At 40.7% G+C, this 21,186-nt stretch overlaps 1 protein-coding gene across 2 annotated transcripts in view; it reads right to left on the reverse strand.

Annotated features, from left to right (window-relative positions):
• Nucleotides 1-9,150, reverse strand: part of LOC114661021 (eukaryotic peptide chain release factor GTP-binding subunit ERF3A) — a 67,167-nt gene extending 58,017 nt beyond the window's left edge. Inside the window, exon 1 of one of the 2 annotated variants that reach the window (XM_028814107.2) lies at nucleotides 8,664-9,150. In XM_028814107.2, the coding sequence (XP_028669940.1) occupies nucleotides 8,664-8,853 (190 nt within the window). In that variant the 5' untranslated portion in view covers nucleotides 8,854-9,150. The remainder of the gene's footprint in view (nucleotides 1-8,663) is intronic. The other variant, XM_028814108.2, reaches the window with a different exon arrangement.
• Between the last annotated feature and the right edge of the window lie 12,036 nt (nucleotides 9,151-21,186).

The following is a 21,186-nucleotide window of genomic DNA, read 5'->3' on the forward strand; positions in this document are numbered from 1 at the left end:
ACTTTGAAAGAAAGGTGCTGGTCAGGAAGGTGACAAAGAACCTAATGGTCACCATAACAGAGCTCCAGAGGTCCTCTACGGAGACGGGAGAACCAGTCAGAAGAACAACCATCTCTGCAGCACTCCATCAATCAGGTATTTATGGTAGACTAGCTAGATGGAAAGGCATATAACAACCTAAAGGACTCCGAGAGCATGTAGAAGAAGATTCTCTGGTCTGATATGACAAAAAACTGAATTTCTTGAGTAGAACTCCAAGCACTATGTCCAGGAAATAGCAGGCGCTGCTCATCACCTACCTAACACGATACCTAATAGGAAGCATTGTGGAGGCAGCAGCATGTTATGGGGGTGCAGGTAGACTGGTTACAACTGAGGGAAGCAGGAACACAAATACTGAGAGATTCTTGAAGAAAACCTGCTCTAGAGTGGACACCAGGGCAATGGTTCAATGACCTGAAGCATACAGCCAGGAGAATGCTAGAGTGGCTTCAGGACAAGTCTGAATGTCCTTGAGTGGCGCAGCCAAAGCCCAGACTTAAACCCCATTGAACACGTGTGGAGGGATCTGAAGATGACAGTTGAAAGACACATCCTATCCAATCTAACGGAGTTTCAGGGTAATCCAGGTGTATGAAGCTTGTAGAGACTTACCAAGAAGACTGAAAATTGGAATTGCTGCCAAAGTGGCTTCTACAAAGAACTGAATTAAGGGTCTGAACACCACTTGGAATTTCGGTTTTTGACTTTTAACATTAATTTGCAAACCTTTCTGAAAATGTTTTCACTTTGTTGTTATGGGTTATTGAGTGTGGAGTACTGGGTGTAAAAATTCTCATTTATCCATTTAAAATTAAATCTAAAGGCCAATAAAGTGTGCAGAAAGTAAAAACATCTGAAAACTTTCTAAATACACGGTTTGTATAAAACAAAACAACAACTAGCATCAAATCCATCAACGGTCAATACAAATTGCAGTCCAAACATGTATGTGACTGCACGCGGCTACTGTAGCTAGCTTCAGCAGAAATCACATTCCAATTATCCATTTCCTGAATCTGCTAACTCAGCTCACGACTACCATATTTTCATATTTATAAAAATCCTACATGGTGCATACAAAAGTAATGACATATAGTTAATCAAACAAGCCTTTAAGATCAAATGGATTATTTAACATAAAATCATTAACAATTAAGCCCATGGTATAGTCTACCAACTCAAGATAGCATTTATGTCATAAAGAAACACAACAAATATTACATTTGTTGGCTGTTTTGGTTGGTGCTTTGCTGGCACAGAGTGCAGGACTCCAGTATAAGGACAGGTTTAGATGACCAAAAGTGGCCATAAGCGTGCTAAGACAGCTAGAACCATTTAAAAAAGCACTTTGTTATGCTTATGGGGACTACTCTAAAGGAGGAGCAAATACTTCCTTATTAAAAAAGAAACCGATAAACAAAAATCAATCTGCACACAATTTAAAAAAGAAGTCATACATTTTAAAAAAGATGAAAGAGGAACTGAAGTGCTTGCCTAAACAGGTTGCGCAACACAACTGGAGTTAGAAATAAATGAAACTGACGTAAGCAAGTCATCAAAGAGTGGAGGATCTGGCTACACGGAGTCAAGTGGCACCATCTTTAACGAGCATATCCCCAAAACCAGGCAGGGCCTTTCTTTACCAAACATCAATCAGCCCAAATAACCATCTACTACTCCACTTGGTAATATTTCATTTTGTCTTGATCTTGAGTCTCCAGCAGATGTTTGTATGATGCATAAAACATGGAAATTAATGATCAGTATAGGCAACAAGAAAATCCACTCATCCAATATTAAACTCCCTTTATAGATTCAAAAGCACATGGCCCATCCCAAAACAATTGTGTGCAAAGCAAGATCCATCCATGGGTCAAAAACAGCTACAGTCATACACTGCTGTAAAACCAGTATTTATCTATTTATTTATTATCTTTAATTTTTTAAAAACATAACGTTCCACACAAACAAGTCAAACTTAAAACTAAATTCAAATTAACCCCCAAGAGAAAGACAGGAACCAGAGCAAAACTGTTGTGAGTGGTAATGAAAGAAAGGAGTCAACCCCCCAATACAAATGCTTAATTTAAAATATTATTGATTAGATCCTGCCATGTTTTAAAAAAGTTTGGAACGGATCCTCTAAGTGAGAATGAGATTTTTTCCAATTTCAAATTGTAAAGAACATCAGTTACCATACTGACTTAAAAGAGGTGAGTTAGGTTGAACAAGACAAGTCTACGTGCTAGTAGTGAAGTAAAGGCCATTACAGTTTGTTTGTCCGTCTCCACTTTAAGCCCACCAAACACAGCTGTTAATGAGTTGGGAGGGACTGTGACACCAAGGCTGTCTGACAGGTACAGTGGTGTGAAAAACTATTTGCCCCCTTCCTGATTTCTTATTCTTTTGCATGTTTGTCACACAAAATGTTTCTGATCATCAAACACATTTAACCATTAGTCAAATATAACACAAGTAAACACAAAATGCAGTTTTTAAATGATGGTGTTTATTATTTAGGGAGAAAAAAAATCCAAACCTACATGACCCTGTGTGAAAAAGTAATTGCCCCCTTGTTAAAAAATAACCTAACTGTGGTGTATCACACCTGAGTTCAATTTCCGTAGCCACCCCCAGGCCTGATTACTGCCACACCTGTTTCAATCAAGAAATCACTTAAATAGGAGCTGCCTGACACAGAGAAGTAGACCAAAAGCACCTCAAAAGCTAGACATCATGCCAAGATCCAAAGAAATTCAGGAACAAATGAGAACAGAAGTAATTGAGATCTATCAGTCTGGTAAAGGTTATAAAGCCATTTCTAAAGCTTTGGGACTCCAGCGAACCACAGTGAGAGCCATTATCCACAAATGGCAAAAACATGGAACAGTGGTGAACCTTCCCAGGAGTGGCCGGCCGACCAAAATTACCCCAAGAGCACAGAGACGACTCATCCGAGAGGTCACAAAAGACCCCAGGACAACGTCTAAAGAACTGCAGGCCTCACTTGCCTCAATTAAGGTCAGTGTTCATGACTCCACCATAAGAAAGAGACTGGGCAAAAACAGCCTGCATGGCAGATTTCCAAGACGCAAACCACTGTTAAGCAAAAAGAACATTAGGGCTCGTCTCAATTTTGCTAAGAAACATCTCAATGATTGCCAAGACTTTTGGGAAAATACCTTGTGGACTGACGAGTCAAAAGTTGAACTTTTTGGAAGGCAAATGTCCCGTTACATCTGGCGTAAAAGGAACACACCATTTCAGAAAAAGAACATCATACCAACAGTAAAATATGGTGGTGGTAGTGTGATGGTCTGGGGTTGTTTTGCTGCTTCAGGACCTGGAAGGCTTGCTGTGATAGATGGAACCATGAATTCTACTGTCTACCAAAAAATCCTGAAGGAGAATGTCCGGCCATCTGTTCGTCAACTCAAGCTGAAGCGATCTTGGGTGCTGCAACAGGACAATGACCCAAAACACACCAGCAAATCCACCTCTGAATGGCTGAAGAAAAACAAAATGAAGACTTTGGAGTGGCCTAGTCAAAGTCCTGACCTGAATCCAATTGAGATGCTATGGCATGACCTTAAAAAGGCGGTTCATGCTAGAAAACCCTCAAATAAAGGTGAATTACAACAATTTTGCAAAGATGAGTGGGCCAAAATTCCTCCAGAGCGCTGTAAAAGACTCATTGCAAGTTATCGCAAACGCTTGATTGCAGTTATTGCTGCTAAGGGTGGCCCAACCAGTTATTAGGTTCAGGGGGCAATTACTTTTTCACACAGGGCCATGTAGGTTTGGATTTTTTTTTCTCCCTAAATAATAAAAACCACCATTTACAAACTGCATTTTGTGTTTACTTGTGTTATATTTGACTAATGGTTAAATGTGTTTGATGATCAGAAACATTTTGTGTGACAAACATGCAAAAGAATAAGAAATCAGGAAGGGGGCAAATAGTTTTTCACACCACTGTATTTAAAGATTTTGGTCCAGAATGATGTTAATTTGGTACGCACCCAAAACGTGGCCTAGTGAAGCCGGAGCTCGACTGCAACATTCGCAGGTTAAGAAATGAACTCTAAACACATTTCTTTCAAAACAACCTTTTGCATTCTCTATCAAAAAAACTATTTAAAATTCCTTTTGCTACGTATATGTGCAAACAGAGTCAAACTTTTAAAATGTTAAATACAGCACTTTTTGATTTACCGGTATACCTGTTGAACGAAGAGATTCTTTTTATTTTTAAAGAAAATTAACATTTGTCTCTTTTTGCAGGTTCAAACTGACGATGGCCCCCACTATCCCCAAAGTAAATTGCACCAGTTTGCGTCATAATCGGGTTTAAACACAAAAATGAAAGCACACTTTTTAAAATGTGTAGAGTTAAGCAAAAAAAGCGTTACTTGTTAAAAAAAATATATTGTTTTAAAAACTTTTAATATTGAGAGCATGGGTGTTTAGCCTGAGCTTCTCTTACCTGAAAACAATATAAGCAAAAAATGACTTCATGAAAATGTCCCCTCTACCAAGTATAATGTCTTCAGTACAGGATGGGGGATTTGGAGTTCTGACAGCTGTAATGGAAAAAAGGCCGGAACCAAGTGATGGGGTGCCAGTTCTTCACAAAGCACACACACTTAGCTAGTCAAGTACGTGTTGCACTCGCACCCGCAACACCAGGCAAACACCAGGATAACAAGCAAATCCCACAGAGAAGGCTGTGGCCTGTTTCAGTGCTGCAGTATGTATTACTCTGCAAATTCTTAGGTCTGAATATTTCCGTTAACATTACTGAATATTTCTCAGCCTTATTATAACTAATAACTCTCCACCTAATTCTTGGTCTCTGGAGGCTGCTGTGTCTTTAGATAAAGAGCAATCTCAGTTAGGTAAGACCAAATGAGGCTCTGTGAAGAAGTGGACCCTCTGACAGAATGACTTTACTTTCAGGTTTGTGTTGAGTTCCCGAGGTCGATTGGCGGTTTAGAATCAAGACCCCTAATAATAATGATAATGAAACATGCTGAGGAAATGGACGGATCCAGATGTTGCTTAATGTTAACAGCATGCGTCACTTTAAGATTTCAATACTAGAGCAGATATTTTAAACTAATCCATTAATAAAGCCAATGCAACTAAACTGAAAAAAGAACTACTGAAAGATACCGGGCGGAGTTTGGACATTTCTATATACTGAATGTCTCTGCATATATTAAGAGCACACATTTACAAGTGTCTTCAGTTTTAGGGCTTGTGTTTCTTAATGTAATAGACTGCACCTATTTTGATTTTCTGAACACCCCCTGCAGTTAACAAATGATAATCATCTATGTACATTGCTAGAGATGCAAGTAAACCTTTTCAGCAAACCGGTTACGGCACTACGGCCATGTGGCGTGTTTCTCCGAGGGTGATCCAGCTCATAAGATCCTCATTGTTGGAGACCTGAGTGGCTGGACCAGGCCAAGGGGTCGCCCATGTAACACCTGGCTGCGGCAGATAGAGGGTAATTTCCGGAGGACGGGACTGGACCACGCGTCTGCCTGGGGGGTTGCCAACCGGGATCCTGAGTTGTTTCGTTGTGTGGTGGGTACAGCAACGCAATGTACCAGTGCAGGCTCCCCAACTTGACATGACCTCTTGCTAGAGATGAACAGAATTTATAATCTTAATTCCTGTGCCTTTGAAATCCCTTTCACAAAACAAGAGCATTTATCAATTTAAAAAGCTGTTGCACACTTGTTTGGGGTCCTTGTGTGTATATCCAACCATCTTACCCCTTTATGTACTGTATAATGTATGGACAGCTGCATTGTTAAAGGAAAATCCAACCTAAAAATGATATTTCTTACCCGTTTACTTATCACCATGTAGTTCGTTGGGATGCTATATCTGTTGTGTTCATGGAGAACAGACACTGGTCACCTTTGGGTTCCATTCTACCACAAAATATGTTATGTCGTTCTCCTTGAAAACAGAACATTAAACATTTTTCTTGACCATCACTACAAACTACATAGGTTAAGTCACAAATTAAAAAAAAAAAAAATTGGTGACGTATTCATTTAATGTTTTGGTGACACGGCACCTAACCCAACTTTGAAAGTAATTGTTTTACATAAAATAAAAAAAATTGCATGGATTTTTTTAGATAGGATGGATGTGAAAGGCACTATAAAAGATATCTAGCTACAGACAGATGTGAACACTACTATAAAATAGCTGAAAACTAATGTTAGAGGCACAATAAGAAAATCTGATATAGACATACGTGAGAGGTACAATAAATGGTAGCTAGATACAGACAGATGCAAAAGGCACTGTAAAAGATAGCTATATCTATGAAATATGTTAAAGGCACTATAAAAGGTAGCTAGATATAGACAGATGTGAAAGGCACTATAATAGGCAGCTAGATATAGATACAGTCGACCCCTGATATACGACCGGCCTGACAACTTGGTTTACGACCAAAATTTTTGTTTTGAATTACGACCAACATCTTGCATTACGACCCGAATGCGGTCACGTGTATCCGCTTGTGCGATTGTAAACAAACAGCCGAGAGCGTTTGTAAGCGTCAGTCGCAGCCCAGATACATGTGTTTGTGGATGTAATTTCGGTCAGTGCAGTGATTTATATAATTTATTTCGATGATTGCTAAGGAAGGAAGAGAAGGTAAAGAAAGCGATCACAATCGAAACGAAGAAGGAAATTGTGTGGAAATATGAGAGTGGCGTTCGTGTGACCGATCTCGCTAATATGTACAGCATGTCGAAATCCACCATCTCGACAATTTTACAAAGAAAAGATTTGTATAAGAAAACTCCTTTCAAACAATAACCACCTTCCATTACATTCTCCTCCTCCTTCCTTCCTGCAAGCCAAAGATGTCAACTTAAATGGTGAGTACAGTATGAAACTTGTTTCTGGTAGGCTAGGCACTTTTTATAACTTTTTGGTTAGTACATTAGAAAAATTATTGGTGTTTTTGGTAAATTATGCAAATTATACAACCCTTTTTTTATTAAAGGGGGAGGTTCAGAACACATTAAGGGCATTTCCATTATTTCTTATGGGAAAAATAGTCTTGACTTACAACCAACTTGAGTTACAACCAGCCCTCGTGAACTAATTGAGTTTGTAAGTCAAGGGTCCACTGTAGATATGAAAGGCACTATAAAAGATATCTAGCTACAGACAGATGTGAACGTTACTATAAAATAGCTGTAGACTAATGTTAAAGAGGCACAATAAGAAAATCTGACATAGACATACGTGAGGGGTACAATAAATGACAGCTAGATACAGACATGCGAAAGGCACTATAAAAGATAGCTACAAATATGAAATATGTTAAAGGCACTATAAAAGGTAGCTAGATAGACAGATGTGAAAGGCACTATAATAGGCAGCTAGATATGGATAGATGTGAAAGGCACTATAAGATGGCTATAAACTGATGTGAAAGGCACGATAAGAAAGCCTGATATAGACAGATGTGAAAGGCAGTATAAGATAGATGGACAGATAATTCTTTACTCACAAGGGAGTTTTTAATAGAACCCCAATAGATAAATATAACAAATACACAGCAGAGTTACTAAATTTAAATAAAACTTCTAACTTGGCCAAAAACAAGAGAGCAGTCACAGTAAGGCATTATAAAGGTATTTTGCCATAAGAATAATGGAGCTCCAGTATTATTTCATGTGTAAAAATAATGTACACACTAATAAAGCACATGTAAGTCAACACACGGGAACATTTTGCTGGAAACGTATTTGACTACAATTTACCTATTCATCTCTTGCCTGAATTCAGTTTACCTACAGGTATGTGTGTCACATACATATATACATGTACCCATTCAATCTATACATATTACACACACACATCCCATTTCCATCTCTCCAGTTTTCGCCAGTTGCCTGCTAGGATGGTTTTCAGCCCATACATCTGTTCGTATTCACACACACACACACACAATGCAGATAAGCAAATGTAAATGACGATAACGAGTAAAGCCTGTTCACTTTTATACACGTCCATACATAGTCTCACATAGCGGCTTCTGGCAGGTGCACCTATGAAAGAACCCGATAAAACATACGCCCTGCTATTTTATTTGCCAACTATATTTATTTGAATGCGCCAGACAGTAAAACGGACCAAAAGCCATCCCTTTAATATAGCGCACAACCGCGAATAAAGGGAGCCTACCTAGGTGACCAGCATGGCGCGATTCGTCACCAAGGCAAAGCCTGTCACTCGCCCGGAGCCGTAACGAACGATGTCGACCAGGTGCCTTGTTCATGGCACACTTTCCACGCCGCCAGCATGTGCAGATGAGACGGATCTAATGAGTGACGTGTTATTCGGCCGTCATGCGAAATCAGGTTAAAGCCGCGGAGCACATCCTGCCAGACCAAACGCGTTTTCTTCTTTCTTCCTTTCTTTATGCTCCCCACTGGTGGATTTCTTTCTCGAGCCGCACTGCCTGTACAGGGGGAGGAGGGGGCCGCTTGTTCCATCGCCCGGCCCGGCTGCTCCGCTGTATCTCCAACAGCACACCATACCATACCATACTACCCCACCCCCCCTCCACTTACCGCTCTCTGCGTTCTCGGAGGCCCCCTTCTGCAGGAAGGCCGGCACAAACTCGGCGGCGTGGACGTTGGGGACGAAGGGCTTGGCATTCACGTTGAGTCCGGTGAAGGCGGACTGAAGTTGTGCGTCGGCCGGGGCCTCCACCTCATCCTCCTGTTCCCACGAATCCGGGGCAGTGTCTCTCGGGTCCATCGTGCTTTTTAGCGCTTAATTATTCTGTATTTTCTCAATCGTATGTTTTCGGACAATCTGCTCGTTTCTCTTTACACGGCCACGGATAGCAACGGATCCGCTGTCCTTCCGTCTTAAAAGATTAAAGTTTTTCCCCCTACTGTATTCACCTCCTTTTCTTTATTTCTTCTTCTTAAAATACAGAGCCGGTTTCTCACGGCGACACCAGGGGGGAAAAAGAGAGAGAGCGAGCTGCGTGCCTCCGACTCAGCACTCAACGCGAGCCCTCGTGTGCGCCGACGACTCTCTCCACTGCCCGAGACGGTGCAGGATGTCGCAGTGCACCTTGGGAGCTGTAGTTCATTGGCCTGTTTCTATGCCTTTAATTTGACAGAAACTTGGGCGCTTCTGAACTACATTTTCCATAACGATAGAAGAGAATCGGTTTCACCTTTTCGCAATACTACCCGAGAGCGTGGTGTTGTGGGAAATGTAGTCAAGCGGTTTACTAGACACAAGTTATGAAAAGAGGTCTTAGCTGGGACTTTTTATAAATTAGAACAATTTTGATGAAGACAGGCCATTTAGCAGATCAAAGATTGTGAATTCTATTCACCAGACTTCTCCAAAAACGTTGAGTTTTGAAGTATTTGGTAATTTATTTTAGCAGTATATTCATATATATGCAAATAATCTACTCTCTATATAGAAAATCCTAAATCTAAAAGTGTAACGATTTTGTGCAACGATTTTATGTGACGTTTTTATGCCACGTTTTTTGTCATGCTTTAAATCGGGCTTATTTTAAAACCTACATGTATATGTTTGGTATCATTCTTTTCAGAATTTACTGAACTTTAATGAGATGTTGTTAGATTTTCAGATTCTTATTCCGTTTTTAAATTATATACTAAAATATCCAGAAAGTCGCGGTTTTTAATATCAAGAAAGTCGTGGTTTATAATTTCAATAAATCATTATTATTTCAATAATTTATTACAATAATTTAATTCAATAAATTTCATTATTTTTGATCGAGTAAACTTTCTTTCACAGGAACAAACTATTAAAAATATTATCTATTCATAACACCGGTGTTTGTATTTAGGTGATTTAGTTAGCTGAAGGTCGAGTTACGAGGACCCATTGCATACCACTGTAGAGATTTTTCCTGTTATTTTTTAATAAAAAAATTTTTTATCTATAAGAATGTCAGTTAAAATGAATGGATTGTTTATTTAGTGTCTTATAAATACATAACAATCAAGCATAGTGGACCTCAGATTAACGGGAGAGAGTAAATATTTTATTCTCATTTCATGATTTTTACTCCGTTAAATAATAATTAATTTTTCTTTTACATATTTATAGAATTTCATGATTTTGACTCCAATAAATGATCATTTTTCTTTTGTACATTTACAGATTTTACTAATATTCTGGCCACAACTGAGGGTTGGGTGCCGAAGGCACCGGGGGGACTTGGCCCCCCTAGTAAGAATAACAATAAATTACATTGATGTATCATTTTTCTTGATTGTTATACCTGTGGTTTTTTCCCTGAATGGGGTTCAAATACATGTTTTATGTCTTGTATTGTATGTATTCATTTTATTTATATTCATTTGCTATTGATGGAGTCTCCCCAAGACGTGGGGCCACCTGCCAATTACCACCAGAAACTATAAATCAGGAGGGTCTCCCACAGTTCCTGGAGGTTCATTTTGAAAGCGCTTAGGAGTTTTGGTGAGTTACTTTGACTTTTTCTGTGCTTTGTGATTTCTGGATAATTTGAAGCTGTGCTTCATTTTTTGACTTCGCTGTGGACACTGTGGTGGGACTTTGGTGACTCCTTTATGGCTTTGTGCTCTTTCAAGCTTCATTGTGTAACAGAGCATTTGGTGAAAATAAACTTGAAGACACTCGTTGCAATTGATTGATGTCTTTTTCAGGTGGTCCTGAGTGGAGTGCGTTACAGTAATCTAGCCGACTGAAACCAGAAGCGTGAACTCATTTGTCAGCATCTGGCAATGTTATAAGAAGTCTAACTTTTGCTCTATTTCTTAAGTGAGAAAATTCTGTCCTAGTGATCTGATTAATATGTGATTTAAAATTCAGGTCAGAGTCAATAGTTACCCCTAAATTCTTTACCTCCGTCTTGACTTTTAATCCTAATGCATCAAGTTTATTTCTAATAACCTCATTATATCCATTATTGCCAATCAATAAAATTTCAGCTTTCTCTTTATTTAGTTTGAGAAAATTACTACTCATCCATTCAGAAACACAAATGAGACATTGGGGGTCAGTGAATCAAGAGTGTCGGGGTCATCAGGTGCTATTGATAAGTACAGCTGCATTTCATCAGCATAGCTGTGGTAGCTCACGTTATGCCCTGAGATAATCTGACCTAACGGAAGCATGTAAATCGAAAAGAGCAGTGGACTCAGGATAGAACACCATATAGAATATCAGGTGTCTTTGAGTTATAATTACCACAACTAACAAAGAATTTTCTACCTGCCAGGTAGGACTCAAACCAATTTAAGACCCTGCCAGAGAGGCACGTTACAACTCTGGTTGTAACCCGATTTGGTTGTGACCTGAACTAATTTCCCCCATAGGATTGTATGTAAATACAATTAATCCGTTCCAGACCGTACAAACTGTATGTAAATATATATATATTTTTAAAGATTTTTAAGCACAAAAATAGTTAATTATACCATAGAATGCACAGTGTAATAGTAAACTAAATGTAAAAACATTGAATAACACTGAGTGAAGAACAGAGAAAACTAACATTGCAAGTTCACACTAACAGCCTTACAAGCCCCTCGCTGTAAACACTTTTTTTTTTTTAAATGAGTTCTAAGCACAGGGAAAAAAATGAAAATTTGAAAAATCCGTAATTTATACAAAAACTAACCATAAACAACCAAGAATACTAACCTTGCATGAGTCGAGTTCTCTCATGAAGGAAGTGAGGAGGAAGCACTAGCCTAGCGTTTCTCAACCTTGAAGTATTTGCGACCCGAGTTTTCCTAACAGTTTTAATCGCGGCCCCCCTAACGTTTTTTTGAAAGGAGCCCACTAATACCAATTTGTTCTTTTTTAATTAATGATATATCATAGATGCATATCTATATATATAAAATCCCTATGTGCATCCAGGTGTCCGTGTGTGGGTGTCTTCTGGTGAAGTGCGCATGCGCGGGGCGCGGTGCGACTCGCGATATTACTGTCAGAGAAAGTTAGAGGTGTTTTACGGAAATACAAACCAGTATTACTGCGAGAGGAAATTAAAGGTACACAATACAGTGACGCATATTACAGCCACATACAAGCCAGTATTACTGTCAGAGGAGATTAAAGGCATATTACCGACGCGCACGCCTGTATTACCGCCAGAGAAAATTAAAGGTATATTACGAACGTACAAGCCAGCGGATGTACAAGACAGTATTACTATCACAGAAAATTAAAGACACACAATACACGTCGACAGCCCACGAAGAACGGTCAGCTCAGCAAGTGAACATCAACAAAAGAAAGGCTGAAGGAAAGAAAAATATGACCAACAAAAAGAATGAGGTCAAAGTCCCTTGCCATTTAATATAGACTGTTCCTACTAATGTTTATGCACTACTGTTCTAGCGCCCGTTATTGTAATGGGCTAAATGACTAGTTTTATTATAACTACTTAACTTTTATCGACATTTATCTAACTCTATATTTATTTTTCTAGTATCAGAATGTAGTTTAAGTTAATTTGTTTTGGTTTCAATAGATGGATTTTTCATATTTTCGATTCTTGTTTTCTTTTTTTCACATCTTCGCGCCCCCCCCAGTTTGAGAACCACTGAACTAGCCACTCGTAGAAGGATAGTTTTGCAGCAAATCGCCTTGAATCTTCCTGGCTTTCTCGTATACGTTCGCCTCACTTACGCTATCCCCTGCAAGTTGCTTCTCGTTCAGCCACACTAGCAACGGTTTTTCCACCTCTTCCAGCACTTGAGGCCTCTGCTTGGTTAACACTGTAACTCCTTTTGCAACACCAGCTGCTTTAATGGCCTCTTTCTGCATTAGAATAGTCGAAATTGTAGATTTTGACTTCTTGTACTCTGCAACAAAATCAGTAACACGAACGCCATGCTCATACTTTTCAATAATTTCTTTCTTTAATTCGATTTCAGTTTTCTTCAAACCTTTCTTCTCACCAACGCTACCACTCTTCACTTGCTTAGAGGCCATGGTTAATAGTGAAATTAATACAAAATCACACGAAATAAAGCACAAAGAGTTCACAGCGAATGCACGCACGTCTGACCGAGTACAATGTACAGGGAGAGACTGAACACATGCGGAAATCATCGGCGCATACGAACCAGAAGGGAAACTGGCTTGTTCATCACCCGAGTGTGTGGTCGTGAACAGATGCAAAAGTTTGGCCAACGTTTTGGTCGTAACCCAATTTGTGTGTGTTTTCCCAGATGTTCGTGACCCGAGGTTCCACTGTACTTGGGACTGTGTTGTGGCTGGAGGGAGTACGGGGAAGACGTGCCGTCCAGCTGAAGAAAAATAAAAGTTTCTTTGTTTTTTATACGTGCCTCCGGGTCCAGTCTGTGTCAGGTCGGGCGCAATATAGCGCCTTTCTTACACTGTTTAAGTTTGGTGAATCCCCCTATAAGTAGAGACGTTCATGCGTAATGAACCACCTCAGTATTACTGGTCACGCTACTGGTGTATGGGAGGAAGTCCCAGTGAGCACAGTAGGAGCGACAAATAGACGACAGAAAAAGGAATCCACAGCACCATGGGGTGGTCTCCCTAGCAGCTGTGCCACCACGTTGGCCGATATTTCAACTGATTTGCTGACAATGAGGACATGTGGAAGCAGAGATAAGGTGGGCTCATGGGTGAAAGGAGAAGGCAGTCAAGAGCCTAAGCACACATGTGGTGGAATCAGAAAGTCTTCACACCCCTTCACTGTCTGCAGACTTGGTTGTGGTGCACATTTCATTCTGAACGGTGTGATGGGCATCAGCGAGCCCCAAACCCCAACACGAACGCACAGTTACAGTCCCGGGTTCAAATAAAGGTTGGTTTATTGACCAGACTCTTGCAGCCAGTAACAAAAGCACAAAAACCACAGGTTTTCTTTCTTCATAATTACAATACAATACAATCCCATTTATTTTTGTATAGTAGCCCAAAATCACCCAAGAAGTGTCGCAATGGGCTTTAACAGACCCTGCCTCTTGACAGCCCCCCAGCCTCGACTCTCTAAGATGACAAGAAAACCCATGTAGGGAAAAAAATGGAAGAAACCTCGGGAAAGGCAGTTCAAAGAGAGACCCCTTAGCAGGTAGAGTGGGCATGCAGTGGGTGTCAAAAAGAAAAAGGGGGTCAATCCAACACAATACACCGAACACAATGCAATTCACCACCACACTGCCCTCCTCCAGTCGAGTGTTGCCCCTCAGCCTCCCAGCTCTGACTGGCCAGGCCAAGGGAGTGTGGTCCCTTTTATTAAGGACCCGGGGGAACCTCTGGTGCCAGGACCCCTGCCCGATGGAAGCACTTTCAGGTCCATCACCGCTGGAGGCTTGTCTCCCTGTAGTGCCCTCTTGAGGCACCCAGTGACCCCGGCAGGGCTGCTCTGCCGGACTACATTTCCCTGCATGCCCTGCTGGCTTTCCACTGGGTACCGATATCTGAGGCTGCTGCCATCTAGCGTGCTGGGGGGATAACCAACCCCTAGTGATATCCTTTCTTTTCAATAGACTGTCCGTCCATCCTTTCCGATCCTTCCTTCCGGGTCTGCTCCTTCTTTCCTCCCAGGCCGGGATGCTTATCTGCCTATATTTGGGGGGGGGGTCTCCCATCTGGGTAAGGAATCATCCCCTCTCTTGGCCGGGATGCCCGTCCAGCCCATGTGGCATCTACAACGGATAAATCTGCCATTTTTGCCCCTCAGTCTCAATCTACACTCAATAACCCATCATGACAAGTTTTCAGAAAGGTCTGAAATTTATTACAAATCACAAACCAAAATCACTTCTTCCTTGACGTATTCAGACTCTTTGCTGTGGCACCCCACCTTGCGTTCAGGTGTCTCCTGTCTGCTTCAGTTCTCCTTGAGATGTTTCTACAACCTGATCAGAGTTCTCCTGTGGCAAACTGAATTGACTGGACATCATTTAGGAAGAAACGCAACTACTGGTGTATAAAATGTCCAACCATTCACACCGCATGTCAGGACAAAATTCAAGAACTTTCCAAGTCCAAAGAACTTTCTGCAGAGCTCCACGATCAGTTTGTGGGAAGGCATTGACCATGGCAAAGGAGTGAAACCATTTCTGGGCATCAAATTAAAAGAAGTGGGAGTTCAGGGTGTGGTGTGTAGATGGGTGCACAATTGGCTCAGACACAGGAAGCAGAGGGTGATGAGGGTGTGAGGAACCTCATCAGAACTGGGTGATGTTAAGAGTGGTGACCAGCAGGGGGCAGTGCTGGGGCCGCTGCTATTTGTAATATACTGTATATAAATGATTTAAATAGGAATATAAGGAACAAGATGGTTAAGTTTGCAGATGATACCAAGATAGGTGGATTAGCAGATAATTTGGAATCCGTTATATCATCACAGAAGGACTTGGACAGCAGACAGGCTTGGGCAGATGAAATGTAATGTCAGTAAATGTGAAGAATTACACATAGGAAGTAAAAATGTGAGGTTTGAATACACAATGGGGAGGTCTGAAAATCGAGAGTCCACCTTTTGAGAAGGATTTAGGAGTCATAGTGGACTCTAAGCTATCGACTTCCCGACAGTGTTCAGAAGCCATTAAGAAGGCTAACAGAATGTCAGGTTATATAGTGCCTTGATGTGTGGAGTACAAGTCACAGGAGGTGACGCTCAACCTTTATAACACACTGGTGAGGCCTCATCTGGAGTCCTGGGGTCAGTTTTGGTCTCCAGGCTACAAAAACGACATAACAGCACAAGAGAAGGTCCAGAGAAGAGCGACTAGGCTGATTCCAGGGCTACAGGAGATGAGTTATGAAGAAAGATTCAAAGAGCTGAGCCTTTACAATTTAAGCAAAAGAAGATTAAGAGGTAACATGATTGAAGTGTTTAAAATTATGAAAGGAATTAGTCCAGTGGATCGAGACGGTGACTTTAAAATGAGTTCATCAAGAACACGGGGACACAGTTGGAAACTTGTTAAGGGTAAATTTCACACAAACATTACGAAGTTTTTTTTTACACAGAGAATCACAGACACTTGGAGTAAGTGACCCAAGTAGCGTAGTAGACAGTAGGACTTTACAGACTTTCAAACCTCGACTTGATGTTATTTTAGAAGAATTAAGTGTTCTAGTGTTCTGATGTTCTAAAGCTTGGAGTGTTCCCAGGAGCACGGTGGCCTCAAGTATCACGAAATGGAAGAAGATTGAAACCACCAGGACTCCTTGTGGAGTTAAGTAAGCAGGAAAGAAGAGCCTTGGATAAGGAGGTGACCAACAACCCAATGATGACTCCATAAGTCTTCTGCAGAGACGGGCGAACCTGTCAGAAGAATGAGCATCTCAACAGCACTTTGGCAGTCGGTAGCAGTGGCTCCAGTGCCTCCATGTCCTTTATGGACCTGGCTTTGCGCACAAGGGGGGACACCGTCATGCTGGAACAGAAAAGGGTCTTCAACAGACTGTTACTACAAAGTTGCAATTGTCAAAAATATCTTTGTCAGCTGTAGCAGTAATAGTCCCCTTCCCTGAAACCAGGGGGCCTCAGCCAGCCCCCCAGCTCCACCAAACTTCACAGTAGGCACTATGCAGTCCGGAATTGAAGCGAACTCCTGGAATCGTTTTTTTTTTTTTGCTATTTGTTTTATAAATAAACATTCTTTTCTAAAGATTTTTATTGTCTTACTCTATATTGGCCAGGGGTTGACGGTTTTCCCCTCCCTATTTTTAATGAATAAAAAGACTTCAGAATTATACTGGCCAGGAGTTAACCATTTTCTCCTTCCCCAGTTGGGTATTTTGTGTATATTTTGAGACCTTTCACAGTACATTTTTAAACTTTAAGAGTTCCACACATGTTAGTCAGGTGTAGGCCCAAGCCAGCCACTCGAGTACAAGCTAGGCTGCCTTTTGGTTCACCTCCTCTGGGGAGGCTGGTTGGGATTCAGGCCTGCTCATGTGGATATCTTTGAAGGCTTTACACCTCTTTGTCCATTTCTGGTGAGTGAATCACAACAGAATGTAGCGCCATTCAAAAACAAAAGAAAAGCACAAAAGAGGAAAAATATGCACAAAGGAGTTGCTTGAAAGAAATCCTAAATAAATAAACTCTTAATACAATATCCTTAAATCATAACAATATACAGTAGAACTCACGTATCTCTGGACTCGGTTTCTGCAGTTTCAGTTACCTGCAGTTTAACAAATATAAATACATTTAAATAATAATATACGTAAGTAAATAAATAAGAATGATTCACAGGTTTCAATTGTGTGCCACTCTGAGGAAATGTTTTCACCACTTTGGATACACGGCGGCGCATCAGCATCGCGGCAAAAACCCAGCATGCACCAGCAGTGTGTGGGGGCGTGGCTCTGTGTCTGATGTCACTTACTCTGCGCCAATGCATTCATTCGAGAGAGAAAAAGCACAAGTTAATAATGTACAATGCATTTTATTATTATTATTAATATCGATAATGTCTTATTGTGCAGAATTTATCAATTAAATATTATTACAGGTATGTAGATTAAAAAATGACATATGTATACTGTATGGGGTTTACTGTTATGGGCGGTTTTGTGCATCTGCACTAGGCCTTCACTTGCAGATACGGGGGGGCACTGCTGTAATATCAAAAAAGCCAGTAAATCCAGTGAGTAAAACTAAACATAAAGAGGAGAACTCACTGACACCACAGTGCCAGCAATGCACCGCAGAGGAACTGCAATTCCCATGAGCCTTTATAAAAGTGGGAGCGGTCTCATCACTGGAGACTGACAGGTGACCCCGCCTCGTGGGGAATCACCCACAAAATATAAGGAACATAATTCAGGCAGCCCATAGACAAGATCAAAAACAAAGACTAATACACATAATCGGCAGAAAGCAACATTAACATAAATAAATGGAACAAAAAAAAAATACTACAAAGAAACAAAACTACTGAAACATGAAAGGCAGAGAAAGTGAAACCTGCTGAGCTCACCAAAGGACATTTAGAAAGGCTGTGTGATCCTGCCATCTTGGACAGAGCTCCTCCGTGACGCTGGTCATCTGGTAGGTTCTGAAGAGGGGCCATAGAATCTGTGATGGGTGACTGATCTGATGGACAGACAGACAGATGTGAAAGGCATGATAGATAGATAGATAGATAGATAGATAGATAGATAGATAGATAGATAGATAGATAGATAGATAGATAGATATGGAAGGCACTATATAGACAGACAGACAGACAGATAGATAGATAGATAGATAGATAGATAGATAGATAGATAGATAGATAGATAGATAGATAGATAGATAGATATGGAAGGCACTATATAGACAGACAGACAGATAGATAGATAGATAGATAGATAGATAGATAGATAGATAGATAGATAGATAGATATGAAAGGCACTATATAATAGATAGATAGATAGATAGATAGATAGATAGATAGATAGATAGATAGATAGATAGATAGATAGATAGATAGATAGATAGATAGATAGATATTTAAGGCACTATATAATAGATAGATAGATATTTAAGGCACTATATAATAGATAGATAGATAGATAGATAGATAGATAGATAGATAGATAGATAGATAGATAGATAGATAGATAGATAGATAGATAGATAGATATGAAAGGCACTATATAATAGATAGATAGATAGATAGATAGATAGATAGATAGATAGATAGATAGATAGATATGAAAGGCACTATATAATAGATAGATAGATAGATAGATATGAAAGGCACTATATAATAGATAGATAGATAGATAGATAGATAGATAGATAGATAGATAGATAGATAGATTTATTTATTTGAAAGGCACTATATAATAGATAGATAGATCTTTATTTGTCCCAAGAGAAAACGTATTTGTTTACAGAAGCTCAAGAAATATTTATAACAAACAGTGCGTATTGGCGCCCCCTTGCGTCAAATGTTATGTCTACATTAACTGCCTCAATTTCCAGTCATTGCCAACTGCCACAAAACACACCTTAAGCTAAATCTCACAAGCACGTGTAAATCTTCGACGTAGCAGAACAATCGATTAAACAGATTCAGTCAGAACACTAAACTCGTACTTCTAGCCACGCAGACGTCACGATTTACTATTAAACGCGCATCTTTATCATATCCGATCCCTCCAAGTCACTGGCACGCCGCCCTTCCCGTCGGTTTCCGTTCAGACTTTAGACGCGCGCTTGTCTGCCGTTACAGTGAAATCTTATCTGGGCGACGCGCGCCCTCTTCTGGCCATTTTGTAAAAATTTAACTCACTCGTTTTTCCAGCTCCTTTGTTCTATCGTTGGTGTCTTCGCTCACTCCGAAAACTATTATTCTGACAACCCTAAATGAGCCTGGCTTGGGAAAGACGGTCCGGGGATGAACTAGCGGGATAGCCTTAACGCTCACAGAGTCTTGGGTTCAAATCTTTACTGCTTGAACTTTCAAATTGTTAACTTGGTTCCCGGGGATTAAAAAGGTCGCAAATTAACGAGAAGTAAAAGACCGCTCAAGGAAGTTCACAATCACAAACGGATACTGAGCTTATTCCAGCTGCTGGTCTCTTATGCATAAGGCGTGCGCGTACACCTCGCTTTTCTCAAAAACGGAGATATGCACAATGTGGGGTCAATTTGGCCTTAACATGTGCCTCACTTTGGGTTGCCCACTGTGGACCTTTATATTTGTGAAGCCATGGAGCCACTAGTAGGGCTGACAGTGGTGCTCTTCCGCATGTTTATTTGACCTTGGGCTCAACTGGATTAACGGCAGGGTGCTGCGCTGTGCGTGTACCAACTACTCATAAGCCAACACGCATGCGTTGCTTCTGCCCGTGGAGGTTACCGCATAATTTTCCAGTTGCTTTTACTTTTTGATTTACCCGATGTATTTGTTTAATTTTGTCCTAAACATTCCTCCATGTGTAGTACAGTATGTGGATGGGTCATTTGAGAGCCTAAAAACAGAGGAAAGTCAACCTGAAAGAATTGGGTAATGGCAGTACCCTAAAATGGTGGTCCTATAATGACGCCCAAGAAAGTTGTGTCCGCTGTATTAGAAACTGATACGTAAAGCCTTAGAAGCAATGCATTTTGGGTGAAGGTAATTTAACTTAGCTTGGTACCAACACCCACCAAGAATCATTTTTTTGAGTGCATTAAAGGGACACAAAAACAAACTTTTTCTTATGTTACTTCCCCCCATGTACTGTACTTTGTACTGGTGGTTGGGAAAAAAAATAATTTGAATGTTTTCTTGGAGGAAATACATAAGAGAGCTTCTCATAAATGGGATTGATAAGTGACCAACGCCAGACAGTGGCAAATGTCCTGTGATGGAGAGCACCAATGTGCGGGCATCCTGGTTGGGATTGGTTTTGAACCCTTACCTGGCTGGGAGGCCTATAGGATGGAAGGACAGGGGGAGGCTATGGATGCCCCCAACACGAAAGATGGTATCCTCTTTGGACAATGCTACCAACGCGCACACCAGCAAGGCACACTGGGAGCTGGGGTCCGATACAGCAGCCTTGTTGTGTCCCATGGGTGCCACCAGGGGGTGCTGCAGGGATGCATGATCTCTACTCTCTGGGACTTCTGGTTGACCTGGAAGAACTCCCATTGGGCTATACCCTGGCACCAGAAGTGCTCCTGGGTCCAAGATAAAAGGAGCCGCCCTGCCACATCCGGATGAGTCTGAGACGAGAGGAAGGAGGTGTGGAGGAGATAAAGGAAGGAAAAGAAGTATTATCTGCATTGGAAATCCATTGTGAAGATCTTATTGATGATAAATCTGTTATTTGAACCCTGGACTTTTGTCTGTGTGGTGGTGTCTGAGGTTTGGGAGGCTGCAGCACCCCCTACAGGTGACAATCCATATAAACAAGAAAAAAAAAAGAATACCTGACCACTACTTGTCTTGCATGGTCACAACATCTACAACTACTGACCCCGAAAGGTCATGTGAAAAGACAATTTGCCCATGGGGATTTAACAAAGTATATCAAATAAAAAAACAAAAACATAGCTCACATGTCCTTTATTCAATCACTGGCTCAAAATGGGCAAAATTAACTTTTTTTTC

This window comes from Erpetoichthys calabaricus, chromosome 11 (assembly GCF_900747795.2).
Source record: "Erpetoichthys calabaricus chromosome 11, fErpCal1.3, whole genome shotgun sequence".
Lineage (NCBI taxonomy): Eukaryota > Metazoa > Chordata > Cladistia > Polypteriformes > Polypteridae > Erpetoichthys > Erpetoichthys calabaricus.